This window comes from Pomacea canaliculata, linkage group LG12 (genome assembly GCF_003073045.1).
Source record: "Pomacea canaliculata isolate SZHN2017 linkage group LG12, ASM307304v1, whole genome shotgun sequence".
Lineage (NCBI taxonomy): Eukaryota > Metazoa > Mollusca > Gastropoda > Architaenioglossa > Ampullariidae > Pomacea > Pomacea canaliculata.
Window position 1 is genome coordinate 6177029 of NC_037601.1, and position 12215 is coordinate 6189243.

A 12215-nucleotide genomic window follows, 5' to 3' on the forward strand; every position below is an offset into this window, starting at 1 on the left:
CAGGACATAATTTTTGTGCCAACTGGAGATGAAGGAATTACACACTTATATAGTGTTTACTTATAATGTGTGCATACTTACACTGTATATTCTGGAGATGAACAAATTACACACTGGAACTCAAAGGGTGAAAAAGCTTTGCAAGCCACACTTAAAAAGCTATTTGGGGAAAAAAAGCTAGTCTTCTTTCTTCAAATTAAGGAATCATAGAAATGAATGAGAAATAAGAAAAGCATTCAGGATCAAAACCTGTTTAGTTACTATTTGGGTAATAGTAGGAAGGGAGAAAAGGTGTGGCGTGTGGGACCAGCACAAGTGTTTTAGTCCTCTAAATAATAATAATGTGATTTATATAGTACATAATGATGCTCACAAAGGAGCATGTTCTCAGCGATTAAGACAAGCAGGAAGTGGGCAAAATATAAAGGATGAAAGGAAAAACAACTAAGCAGATAACAATAAAAAACGGTTAGCGCCTGTAACAGACAAGGACGGTCCCAAGCCCGCTGAAAAGGAGGAAGCACCCCCATCCCGTAAAACAAATCCTTGCTACCGAAACATCGACAACAGTTAAGACTGTAGTCGATGGCCTATGCCCCAGGGGGGGTGAAAGGGCCTAAAAAAAAAAAAAAAAAAAAAAAGATAACAATAAAAGACAAATAGAAATCACATAACAAACAGTAAGGATAGAGACTGTCATAAATCTGCAGAGGAAGAGGAGCAGCAGACTAGTCAACTGACTATAATCACAACTATGTTGATTAGTATATAAGTAATGCTCATAAATTGTTGAATGATGTTTTTCAACATGTAACAGATGATTGCTTTTTTCTTTTTTCTTTTTTTTTTGTTTTTTTGTTTTTGTTTTTTAGAACATAGCACCTACAGCTATATTTAGTAAACTATAGTAGCATATCTGAGACAGTCCTATGCACCCTCACACATGGATACATATACATACAGTTTCCCTTAAGACCAAACAGATCAATAATTATTACAAAGATTTGAAACTGTTAGTCAGTAACATGGGACAGATCTCTGCAATAAAGATCACGGTATGAGCAAACGCAATGTAACTTGAACATGGCAATAATATTATAGTCATTTATTGTCACCTTGTAATAAACCTAGTGCTGTTGCTGGTTATTAACACACTTCATAATCAGCTGGAGTTGCTACCACCGAGTGTCGTGCCTGACAAATGACTTTGTGACCTTCTACCCAAGCTTGTCGCTGACATTGTGTAGAACAATACCACGCTTTCCTACATTTTCCACAAGTTGGAAATTGCTTGTTTCCTTTTGCTTTTACTCCACACTGGGTGCAAACGGTTGCTTTATCCCCCTCAAAGCGGCATCGTCGACATTGGCACCAGAAATTGAAAGACTTGTAAAGCCAGGCCCGGCGCAGCATGCGAGGCAGTGCAGTGTCTATATATGTGATAAAAATCTGCAACATCGTAACCATTATAATCATGACTATCATATTACCAAGGCATTACCCTTTAATGGGAGCTAATTATAAATGTTTTTGCTATTATCATTTTTTTTAATATGTGGTTAAGATTGTGTTTCATTTCTTGGGTCAATTTTATGTTTTTTAAGCATCATTTTCAACATTTTGTAAAAGCAATGCTGATAATTTTAAGTAGTGACAAAGAGTAGTGTTGTCTTAATTTCACATCAGATTACCTCTTCACCCTTCTTGATGTCCCTTTTGGCTGTAACCTGTACCCCAAAATTGTCCATGTAGATGCCATTGCTGACCTCAGCATTGTTGTCACAGGAGTGATTCAGGCAGGCATGCACTGGGAACATGCCAGCAAAATAGGCTTCCGGAACTTTCCGCTCATCCAGGTGCATTAGGACACTCAAGCCATCAAGATCATCCTTGAGATTTGTCAAAAACCTAAACAAGATGCAACTGCACAATTATACTACTGCTTGAATAAACTTTTTAAATTTCTTTTTGAACTGCCATTTGTCCACTTCTTACAAGCATTTGGCTAAAAAGCATTTTAAAGGTGAAGATGTATGAATCACCAGGACCCTGTCAGCGAAAATGCCAGACCTAAACAATCTATTTCCTGCAGACTGGCTACTCTAGACTTAAAGCTTTTTTACACACAACACACATATCGCTGAGCACAAATGTCTGCACAAGACTCAGACAGTGCACCATCAATTGAAATGTTCAGAACCCCTGATTGTGTACATCAAAATAACACATCCAGCCCTAGATCGCAGACCTAAGGACTATACATGCAAGACCTCCATTGAAAAATCATATTAGCAGAGGCAATCAAGATTAAAAGAACTGCTTCAATGAATGAGCCTGATAACATTGAGCAGAATTCAATAAGCATGCCTTGTACTGCTAATTCAGAATACACTGAATTTTAAAAGCAATTTGTTGAAATTCTATATCCCTTTTCTGTATTTGCGATGAGGTTCTGCCAGATGCTTGGATTAAAAAGAAAAGAAAGCATGAACCAAGGTAACTAATGGTTAGGTGTTTTCAATATTTGTATTAGTATTTTCGACTAACGTATTCTTAGTCATAAGCTATGTTTCACCTTTGAAATGGAGTAATACCAGCTGAAAAGCACTGAAGGTTGCATGCTGCCTGATAGTAGCGTCCCCTGAACTCTGCTTCTGTAATGGGATAGTCCACACCACCCGCACAGTTGCTGAATACCTCTTGAAATATGCTCAGCATTTCAGGCATACGCTCTGTTGCAGGTGCAGTACCAAATGCAATAAACCTAGCATTGTAAAAGAGAGACATCAGTAAAATTCCTTGCAAACCACACACACATCCCAGTCTCCTCACAGGTGGAACCTTTTATTTTCATGAACTTGTTCACATATTCTGATGATATAGACTTATTGATCAATATTTTCAAAAAAGGTTTTCAAAATGAGCAGACATTGTGCATCAAGCGTAACCCAGAAGCCATAATTATAAAGTGAAGGCAATTAAGTCACTCCCTGAAACAATGTTGGAATGCATTTTATCTTCATAAAGTGCAGGTAGGTCATTCCCTGGAACAATAAGGGGAAATCAAAAACAAGTATCTTTTCTCCAAAGTTATAAAGTGGTATCCAGATTCCATGGATGCTGCTTTGCCCTCAGGGCTGTAGTTAAAAAGCAGTAGAAATGATTCCCTGAGGTAAAGTAGCCTAGAGTAATAATATCTAGTCAGTACTTTGTAACTATGTGGAGACAAGAATTGCCCTTGATTTCCAATTTTACCCCAAGGACATGACTAACCCAACTTTATGTCTGCAGCCCGAGGTCTCAGTATAGTTATGTGTATGACACTAAGCATGTGGCCATACTGCCTCTAGGATTAAAAATCTTCAGAGTGCACTAATCAATTCATCACCACTGACCCATAAAGATACTCACAAAACCTGATGTTTGCAAATAAACTTGAAATTGACTATGCAGAAATCATCCTTCATATAGGAATAGGTTGTCTGTAAGCCTGTACTGAGTAATAGTAACAAATCTCACAAATAGTTAAGGCTAACTGACCGTCTGAATGGGGCCTTAGCTTGGGCCCACTGTTCTATGGTCGGATGTTCACCCATTTTACCATCAGCTTCCATCAAGCGGTGGACGTGACACAAGATGGATGCCCATATTTTGGCAAGGACAAAAGGTGAGTAGTGGCCTCCCCATAGTTCCACCCAGTTACCATGGCTATCATATCCATATCCATCATGGTCTCTCAAATCATAAAGCCTTCCTGCTGCCTGAAACCACAGGTACCACTTTACAAAGCAGTTATACCTCATTTACCAAAGCTGTTTTTAATAATGTCAAACTTACGAGTGTCAGATATATGTTACAGTAGATACTCAACAAAATGACATGCCTTAAAGAAAAGCCTTGAATGAGAGTGATGGAAATAATGACAATGAAGGAAGAGTAGCCCCTATGGGTGATGTTAAAGACAAATGCAACATCTGCAGTAATAACAAAGATATAAGCAAGAGAGCTGTTATTGTCTACAGTGTGTACAATATTAACACACAGACGGAAGACTACAGGAGAGTGATGTCACTTCACCTAACTGGCTAGAGGGTGACTCCTCTCCCTCACTTTTCATATTTGTTGATCTGTGAAAAGTTTTGTGTCTTATGTTCATCAGTACGTCTGACATATTAATATCATGATTAGGAAGTTGCAAATATGACCTTAAGTTTCAGTTTATACCAGATAACATATGCATCCATTTTGATGAAGACAAATCAATAGAAGAAACATATATAAGTGAATGATGGAGAAGATGTTACTTATTTCCTGTAGTGACGAATAAAGAATGATAGATGAAACTTTTATATTTTTGCATGTGGCATTACCTCTTAGATTATGGTCCATACCATAAAATAGATTTAATTTATATCAAGCCTGGTCTTTACCAGAGTAAACATTTCTACACCAACCTTGTTGACACTAGGACAGAGAACCTGGTGGCTATTTTCCCATGCAGCCTCCAAGCACTGCTGGCTGCAGTACATCTCCCGTGAGCACTTGGGACACCACACAGGTGTGACTTTTGGCCAGTGGCGGGCCACAACTTCTTTGGCCTGGCTGTTCAGCCCAGAGTACGCATCTCCAAAGTAGTCCGTGGCAGTTATAAGGCTAGAGGTGCAGTGGCAGCATGCTGGCACATAACGTGAGGCTAGAGTCTGTGCATGTACCAGTGGCAGATCCTTCATCAAGACCTGTTCTCACACAAATCACACACTTTTATGAAGTAAACAAGGTTGTAGTAAGAGTCCTTTCTGTGACATTTGCAAATATACAAAAAGAACAACAAAAGACTGATCGATAATGATGGGAAGGAAACATGTCACCAAACTGACTTATAAGCTAGTCTGCTTCAGAATCTACTATATCTGTTTTACAGCAGTGTCATGATAAAATCACACCAAAAATTGTCGAAAGACTGTTCAGCACTTCACATGAAGGGATGTCAATCATCACAATTGTTAGCACATGTCTCTTACCTCACCAGCTTTGACATCTTCTGTAGCCACAACAGCTCTACCATACTGGGTGAAATCAACTGCCACTGGAAATGACTCTGTCAATGGATCGTAAAGGCGTTTGACTCGCACTTTCTGGAATAGCATACCCACTTCCTGGCTATTACCCCCACTCATTAGTGTGGCTTTCCGCAACCAAAACTCTGCTGTGACTGGCAGCCACATGTGATAAAGAATCTGACCTAGTAAAGGAAACAGATCAGATGAAAACCAAGAGACAAGATCATTTAACACAGGTATGACATTGTTGTTGTTATCGATGATGATGAAGAAGAAGAAGATAAAAAGAATAGAAAATAAAAGAAAGAAAAAAGACTTTTATTTCAAACATTTTTCTCCAAATATAAATGAAACTATCATAACTTACCACCCATCTTCCAAATATCATATGTTCTTTTAGATTTGGGAATCATCCAGCAGTCTTTCAGAGCCTCAACCATGTCTTGCCGATCCATCAGCAGCTGAGCACGAAACATCCGACCAAAGAGGTTGCTGGGATCAGCATCAAGGGCACGTGTGCAATAGGCAACGGCCTCACTGTGTTGGCCAGTTGTCACAGCCTCATAAGCAAGCTGATAATTATGGAAACAATCACACAAAATGAAAATTAAGGACTTCAACTAATCATTCTGAATCATGCTGTCTCTATGAGCATATTAAAATGTTTTAAATAAGAATGAAAAAAGTCTTTCTTTAATATCCTTTTGCATCTAAGATTGTGCAGACCTGTCTCATATGACTGTTAAATAACTGTGGGGCCTAAAGCAAAGGAAAACGAACTCGATCCTTCTCAAGAAAATTTTCAGTTCCAAAAAGAACTCTGTAAACAGAGCTAAAAGAAAAATTTCTAGGGACATCACTAACAGCCTTTTACCTTGAGTTGCTTGGCTGCTTCTGCTTGGTTGATTTTATTGCTAGATTTGAGCAGCTTGTCAGAGATGCCATACTTGACATTGAGTATTTCTCGTTCCATGAGGAGTTGCTGGTCATCCCCAGGGTAAGGGTTTTGACTGCAAAAGTCAAGTGCATTGTAGGTGGGCTCTTCTTCTTGCTCGAATTCCGATTGCTCAAGAATGCTACTCTGCAAGCGCCTGAGCTCCTCTACAATTTCCTGGAGAAAGGATAAAAATCATCTGTAAAGAGGATCAGTAATAGAATAAAACAGACTTGATTAAGAAGGGAAAAAACTCTTACTCTTTGTCACTGTATGTCATCCTAAAAATAAAGTCAAATTGTGATGGCGCTGTGTGCCGCTCTTTATAAATGATGACAGATGTGATCAGGTGCCAGGCTCTTGCTCATTTCTTTCATTTGCAAATGATAAAAACCACGATTTTCTGTTCTTGTTACTCGGTGCCTCTGTGTGTTTTCTATACTTATCTTCTAGAATTGTAAACAGATGTGATAGGAGAAATCCCTTCAAATATGCTAGTTCAAAGCTTATTTTCTTCTTTTGGTATACTTTTAATATTTAAGAACTTCATGCTTAACATCTAAACTACTACAGAATTAAGAACCTTGTTGTTTGGATCTTGTTGGAGACCAATCTTGTACTTAAGGAAGGCTTCTTTAAGTTGACCCAAGCCAGCAGCTGCCTGGCCCGCAACAATGGAAGCACCCACCTCACGGGGGTTCTCACCAAGAGCTGCCTCTGCATCCTTAAGAGCGGCTTTGTTCTGACCAAGCTGCAAAATATCACCACCAATGAAGCTGATATGTTCAATAATCAAAACTTCTATAAATGTCATGTACACTGATATACTCACCCACACCCCGCCTGTACTTCTAAACAAGTACTTCAAAACACATTACTTTTAATGCGAATTGTGTAGCAAGCTTCTTTTGCAGTCTGTGTGTCAAATTTACAACCTTCCTAAATATATAAATACAGCTGCCACCAAATGTAGTATCCTAATCACAAAACACTTTAACGGCCTCTACAGGCTTTGACATTATCGTCCTTGAGGTGAGTCCCTACCCTTAAGAAACATTCTGCTCTCTGTCGTAAACACCTGGCCTTTTCAGCTTTTGTCATGGCCATATTTTCATTCAGCTGCTGGGTCAAATGCTGCACAAGATCTGGCACAAGCTCAAGGTCAATGTGTCGAGGGTCATGTGAGTCTCCTGTTCCATTCTCTGGAGGTGATGTAGGAGAACACACCTTTGCTGTACTGGAACCTGGACCTTCTGATATTTCTATGGCTGACATTCTTCCAGAAGTGTGGACACAAACTGACCCCTGACAGCTTACAAACCGCTGGAATCTATGGATGATGAATCATGCAGAACAGAAATCACCAGCTTTTGCCTAAAATTGTGGAACTACTATATTTTCTTTTAGACGTATACCAGAAGATCCATACAGCCATTTTTGAAAGTGACATGACAGTGACATTCAAATGGATAATCAATTTTTATTGACTTAGGGTTATAGTTACACAAATAGCCAAAAAGCTCTGGTCTGTCTGATCTCTTTTCAAAAAACCAGTTCAAAGTGATTTTATATCGTGCATCTGCAGATCAGAATTGTAAGCTATAATAACTAGACAAGATAGCAACCCAATAATGGACATAGGGGAGTTCTACAAATAGTCCTAATGATAAAACTCTTTATTAACCACTTATATTATAGTCCCTCACCATCAAACATCATGTGTTCTCCCTGACAACTGCTATTTCATTGTGACAGTTGCTTTATATTATATGTCAGATAAATGTTTTCATTAGCTAAAAGGTAAATGTGAAAGACTGCATGGCCTAATGGCCATTGAGGCAAATTCATAATGTCTAGGGACCAGCCTGTGGAAGATTGTTACCTCTCCTTGTGCAGCCTTGTATCTTCCCTAATATGCTGGTTGGGCAGGTGACTATAGTCACAGGCAGTAAATAAAATTACTTTTTCTGGACTATGGGCAACATTATGCATAAACAACGTATGACAGCCATCATTTATCACTAAACCAATGAACATTGTTATATAGCTTTATGTGAGATTAAATCCTCTTCACTATGCAAATATTACTTGTAATTCTGCATAATGATTATATGTTTGCCCACTTAACATTAAAATATCTTCCAGAAAAAAAGCGAACTATGTGTATTACATCTTTGCTCTTGAAGCTTATAAGAAAATGCATTATCATTCTGATTATGCTCAGCTTCAGCTACAGATGGATGTTGAAGAGCTATCTCAGAAAATGCTCTGGAAAGGAAGAGGTGGAGTACACTAGAGAAGAATGGAGAAATAAAAGTATTGGGAGATTCATATAGGAATTATCTAATGGAAAAACAAAATAGGAGACAAGACAGATGTGATAATAGATGCCAAAGGAGGGATAAGGGAGGGCACACCAAAGCAGTTGCACAAGGGGGAAGGGATTCATGTCAAACAGTACTATGGAAGAGAAAAGCCATTACATGTTTAAAAACAATTGACTGGCTATAGTCAATCTTTGCTAATAAGCAATGTCAAATCTGCATCTTGATCCTGCTTTGACTAGGCTACTGTGTTTATATTGTTGGCATGCTAAACAGAATGCTGGAAGTGTACTTCCTGGATCCTACTTAGTGAACTGTTGCATTCCAGTTGCACAAATATTCTTGATACATGCACATAGTGACAAGATACCTTCTTGGCATGATACTGATTACTGTACCAACCTTCATGCTGAACAGAAGAGATGCTATACACATTACAAGAAGTTATACTACAAAATATCACTGACCATGTCTGTCTGGAACTGCAATGCAAATTTGATCTTGTCTTAGATCACAATGGCTAAATTAATCAATATCAATATGAATATCACATTTTCATTAAAGCCATTGTTTGAAGAGTTTTGTTCAGACACTAAATAAACAAGGTTTTAATTTTGACAATGTTTGACTAACTGTAGACATTAATTAACTGCAGCATCTCAAAGAAATTGCTCCGTCCCCCCATTTTCCTCACATTCCAAATGGGTAAACTAGTTCATTTGTTTGACATTTGACACCTACCCTCATTGTATGAACATCAGTTTCAACATCCCACACCAGATTCATTGGTAAAGAAGACTATATATATATATCTGCTAATGATTGATATGCTGAAGGGATTTATAAGCTGTAATATTTGTAATATTTCAAACATCAGCTCTGATATCACATACAGGTTACAATAATGCAATATTTTAAATTGATGGTTCATAATCAGTTTTATAGATAAAAAAAACCCAGAAATCTATTATGACATTACCATCATTGTGGGTGTTGATGGATGTAGAACTCAAAATATGTAGCAACAAACTTCAGGGGTTGAGTGGTGACAGAGATTCAGTGACAGTGGCAGAGGGTTCAGGCTGTCAGTCAGTGGCACTGTCAAAGGTTCTGGTACCAGTGACAGTGGCAGAGATTCAGGCAGGGGATCAGGCTGTCAGTATCGGTGGCATTATTCAGTAACGGGTTCAAATTGTCAGTGAGATGGTCAAAAGTTTTAACTTCGTGGAGATGGAGGCAGTCAGTTAAGATTAAAACTGACAGTATGCAGGTCCAGATTAACAGCAAACCAATAAAACACAAACTGGAGATTCTTTTGGTGGAACTTTAGTCGGGGTTGCACTCGGGGTAAGATGGGGAAATACAATCAATTCCTCCTAAATGGGGTGGTAAGAATGAGAAGCACCCAAACAAACAATAAGGATCAACTCTACTAGAACACCAGGATCACTGAAGACAACTGATATCTACATTCTCATTGATGACTTGGATGCAGGGCATATCGGGTGTCAGAGGGAAAGTCTAAGCTGCTATCCAAAGCATTACTTCATCAAAAGTCAATCGAAACTGCAGTTTGTTCCGACCCTCAGATGCACACACTAGATTTAAACACACGAACGCAAAAGGGGTGTTGAAAGTCACTCAAAGAATCATGCTGAGGGTTAAACTAAAGGTCAAAGGTCAGGGAAACGTGGACAATAAGGATGAACAAGAGGATAGATCGAATCTTCTGCATATACCTTCGGTAATTAAGGTTGTAAATGGTGGGAAAAGAAGGAGGAAAACAGGGTAGAAAGGGTTTGAACTTCAAAGCAACTTCACCTCACCTGTGAAGCAGTCAATGAAAAGGACAATCCAACCTTTATATAAAAGTTGTGAACTATTTTGAAACTCAGTAAATTCCGTTACGATGTGAATATGATTGTTAATATCTACGCAGTGGAAATTCTGCGAGGGCTATAACTGTAATGATCTTGAAAACCCAAGGTCAGCTGTGCTTCATGTAACTATGAGAATTATCCAAACTAATATACAGCCCTTGATAACCAAAAGGATTACTCTTTTGAGCAATGCACATCACACACAAAGAACATCCTTTATCTCCTGGAATACACAGTTGGCTGACGACGTTAATGGCTACAAACAACTGACGAAAACACGAAGAACGTGGAATGCTGCTAAAGGGAGGCCCCAGCATCCAACACAAATACTGATGACAGCTGATGCAGAACCAACATTTGAGTCAGCCACAATGTCTACTACACTGTCGTAACACAAGTTCGTGGTCGTAGCACTCGAAATCTGCACCGACAACAGAAACAGTTCCCTGATGTGCTTTCTCGGACGATAAGCTCTTTCGTCCCTGTGAATACTGCCAAGTCACCTGCAACGCGCTGTACAGGCCTCGGCTGCTGCTCCACAGTTGGCGCCTGGCTGCTGGCTGCGCAAGATGCTCAAGGATGCCAGCCCCTCACCAGTCTCTGCAAAAGGATATATATACTTACCTGCAGCGTTTTCGTTACCCTAATGGTTCAGCAGTAACGCGTGAACGCGATCTGACTGGAGTTTCTTGCCCGCTGACAAAGAATATTTCTCATAGAAAAAAAAAATATTGCAGCTATGCACAGATGACTGCATTGCACAGTACACAAGACTGTGGTTTGTTAATTTCTGTTCGGTGCATCAATAAAGGACCAACAGTTGAAGACCATTTGTATTGCATTTATAAGTTGTAATCCTTTCGAGAACCCAGTGCAATCAGTTCTTCATTTTAAAGGGCGACATACCTCAGTGCGTTTTAAAGGCCTCAAAGAGCATTTTTAAACGACTGGGTTCAGTTTATTGCAAATGCTAATTAAACTCCCCAAATTTAGTTCCATCCAGGAGCTATAATCTGCTAAGCCATCCCCATCCAGGTGCTTGCAATGTTGGAAGAGTGTATATATATATATTATATACTCTTATTAAGACCACAGCAAATGGAGGAACTGAGAGCGTTATAGGCATACCTTTGTTTCAATACGATGTCACGGTGACCTGTTTGAATACTTGTATATCCTGAATTCACTCAGATTTGGTGACTTTGTATTATTTGCGTAGTAACTCATGGATTTTAAAAATGCACTTGTCTCTCAGACCTTTGCACTGCAATGATGATAAATTAAACCATGAAATAATTTAGGAAGAAACTGAACGCTGTAACTTACAGGATAAAGCAGTTAATGACCTTCCCCACCCCCTACCCCATTTCTTATTATCTTTGTCATTTATTCATTCGTCCCTTGTCTGGTACTGGTTGTTGGGGACAGCACATGGACAGACGCGCACCTGACAAGGCCGCCACACGCCTGACTTGGGCGATGGTGAGCATGCAGGTCCTCGCACGATGACCAGTCCACTCCTTCAAGTTTGTAAACCATGCAGTTCTTCGAAAAAGTGTCGTGTCGGCTTAACAAAGCCAAACCAGACTAACTTACATCGCTTGACTAGAGAGAGTATATAGGGGTTCCTGGCGTCATACAAGTCATCGGTTTTATGTTCCCTGTGTTCCGGGTAGCCACTTGTTCCCCAATTCTCCTCGATCTCCGTATCGGTGAGCAGAGTCCACGTTTCACATCTGTAAAGCAGGATCGGTACTACCATGGTTTGAGGAACTTGTACAAATATTGTGCTTCGTGGTAGACCTGATGTTGTGACTGCGCCAGACCATGTTCAGCAATTGCCACCGCGATCCTGTCATGGAACTGCTATCTTTGGAGAGGTGTAATGTTTGTAAATAGATGTAAAGGCCTGGGAATATCTTGTCAAAAATTCTTATTTTATCGCAGCACTTTTAGTATACATCTTTTCATAATTTTTTTTCAACAGCCAAAATATCTTCCTTCACAGATCCTGTGC

General features: G+C 39.3%; 1 protein-coding gene across 5 annotated transcripts; it reads right to left on the reverse strand.

Moving 5' to 3' along the window:
* Positions 1-864: 864 nt before the first annotated feature.
* On the reverse strand, positions 865-10773 carry LOC112553210. Of its 5 annotated transcripts, XM_025220288.1 has the most exons (12): positions 9298-10773; positions 8786-8800; positions 7039-7324; positions 6578-6745; positions 5935-6171; positions 5428-5632; positions 5022-5242; positions 4455-4736; positions 3541-3761; positions 2576-2764; positions 1692-1908; positions 865-1449 (listed from the first exon to the last, which is right to left on the reverse strand). In XM_025220288.1, exons 3-12 carry the CDS (start codon positions 7267-7269, stop codon positions 1147-1149), a joined length of 2274 nt encoding a protein of 757 aa, XP_025076073.1. In that variant the 5' UTR covers positions 7270-7324; positions 8786-8800; positions 9298-10773; the 3' UTR covers positions 865-1146. The 5 variants fall into 5 exon arrangements, with proteins under 5 accessions (XP_025076073.1, XP_025076074.1, XP_025076072.1 ...); XM_025220289.1 differs by lacking the exon at positions 8786-8800 and having other exon boundaries at positions 10145-10773; XM_025220287.1 differs by lacking the exon at positions 8786-8800.
* Positions 10774-12215: the final 1442 nt, after the last annotated feature.

Coding starts and splice junctions, on each gene's coding strand:
- LOC112553210 (XM_025220286.1), bottom strand. CDS start 8,031: ATGTTCATTGGTTTAGTGATAAATGATGGCTGTCATACGTTGTTTATG. Junction 6,172..6,577: donor AACAAGATCCAAACAACAAG/GTTCTTAATTCT, acceptor TCCTTTCTCCAG/GAAATTGTAGAGGAGCTCAG. Junction 3,762..4,454: donor TCTGTCCTAGTGTCAACAAG/GTTGGTGTAGAA, acceptor CTGTGGTTTCAG/GCAGCAGGAAGGCTTTATGA.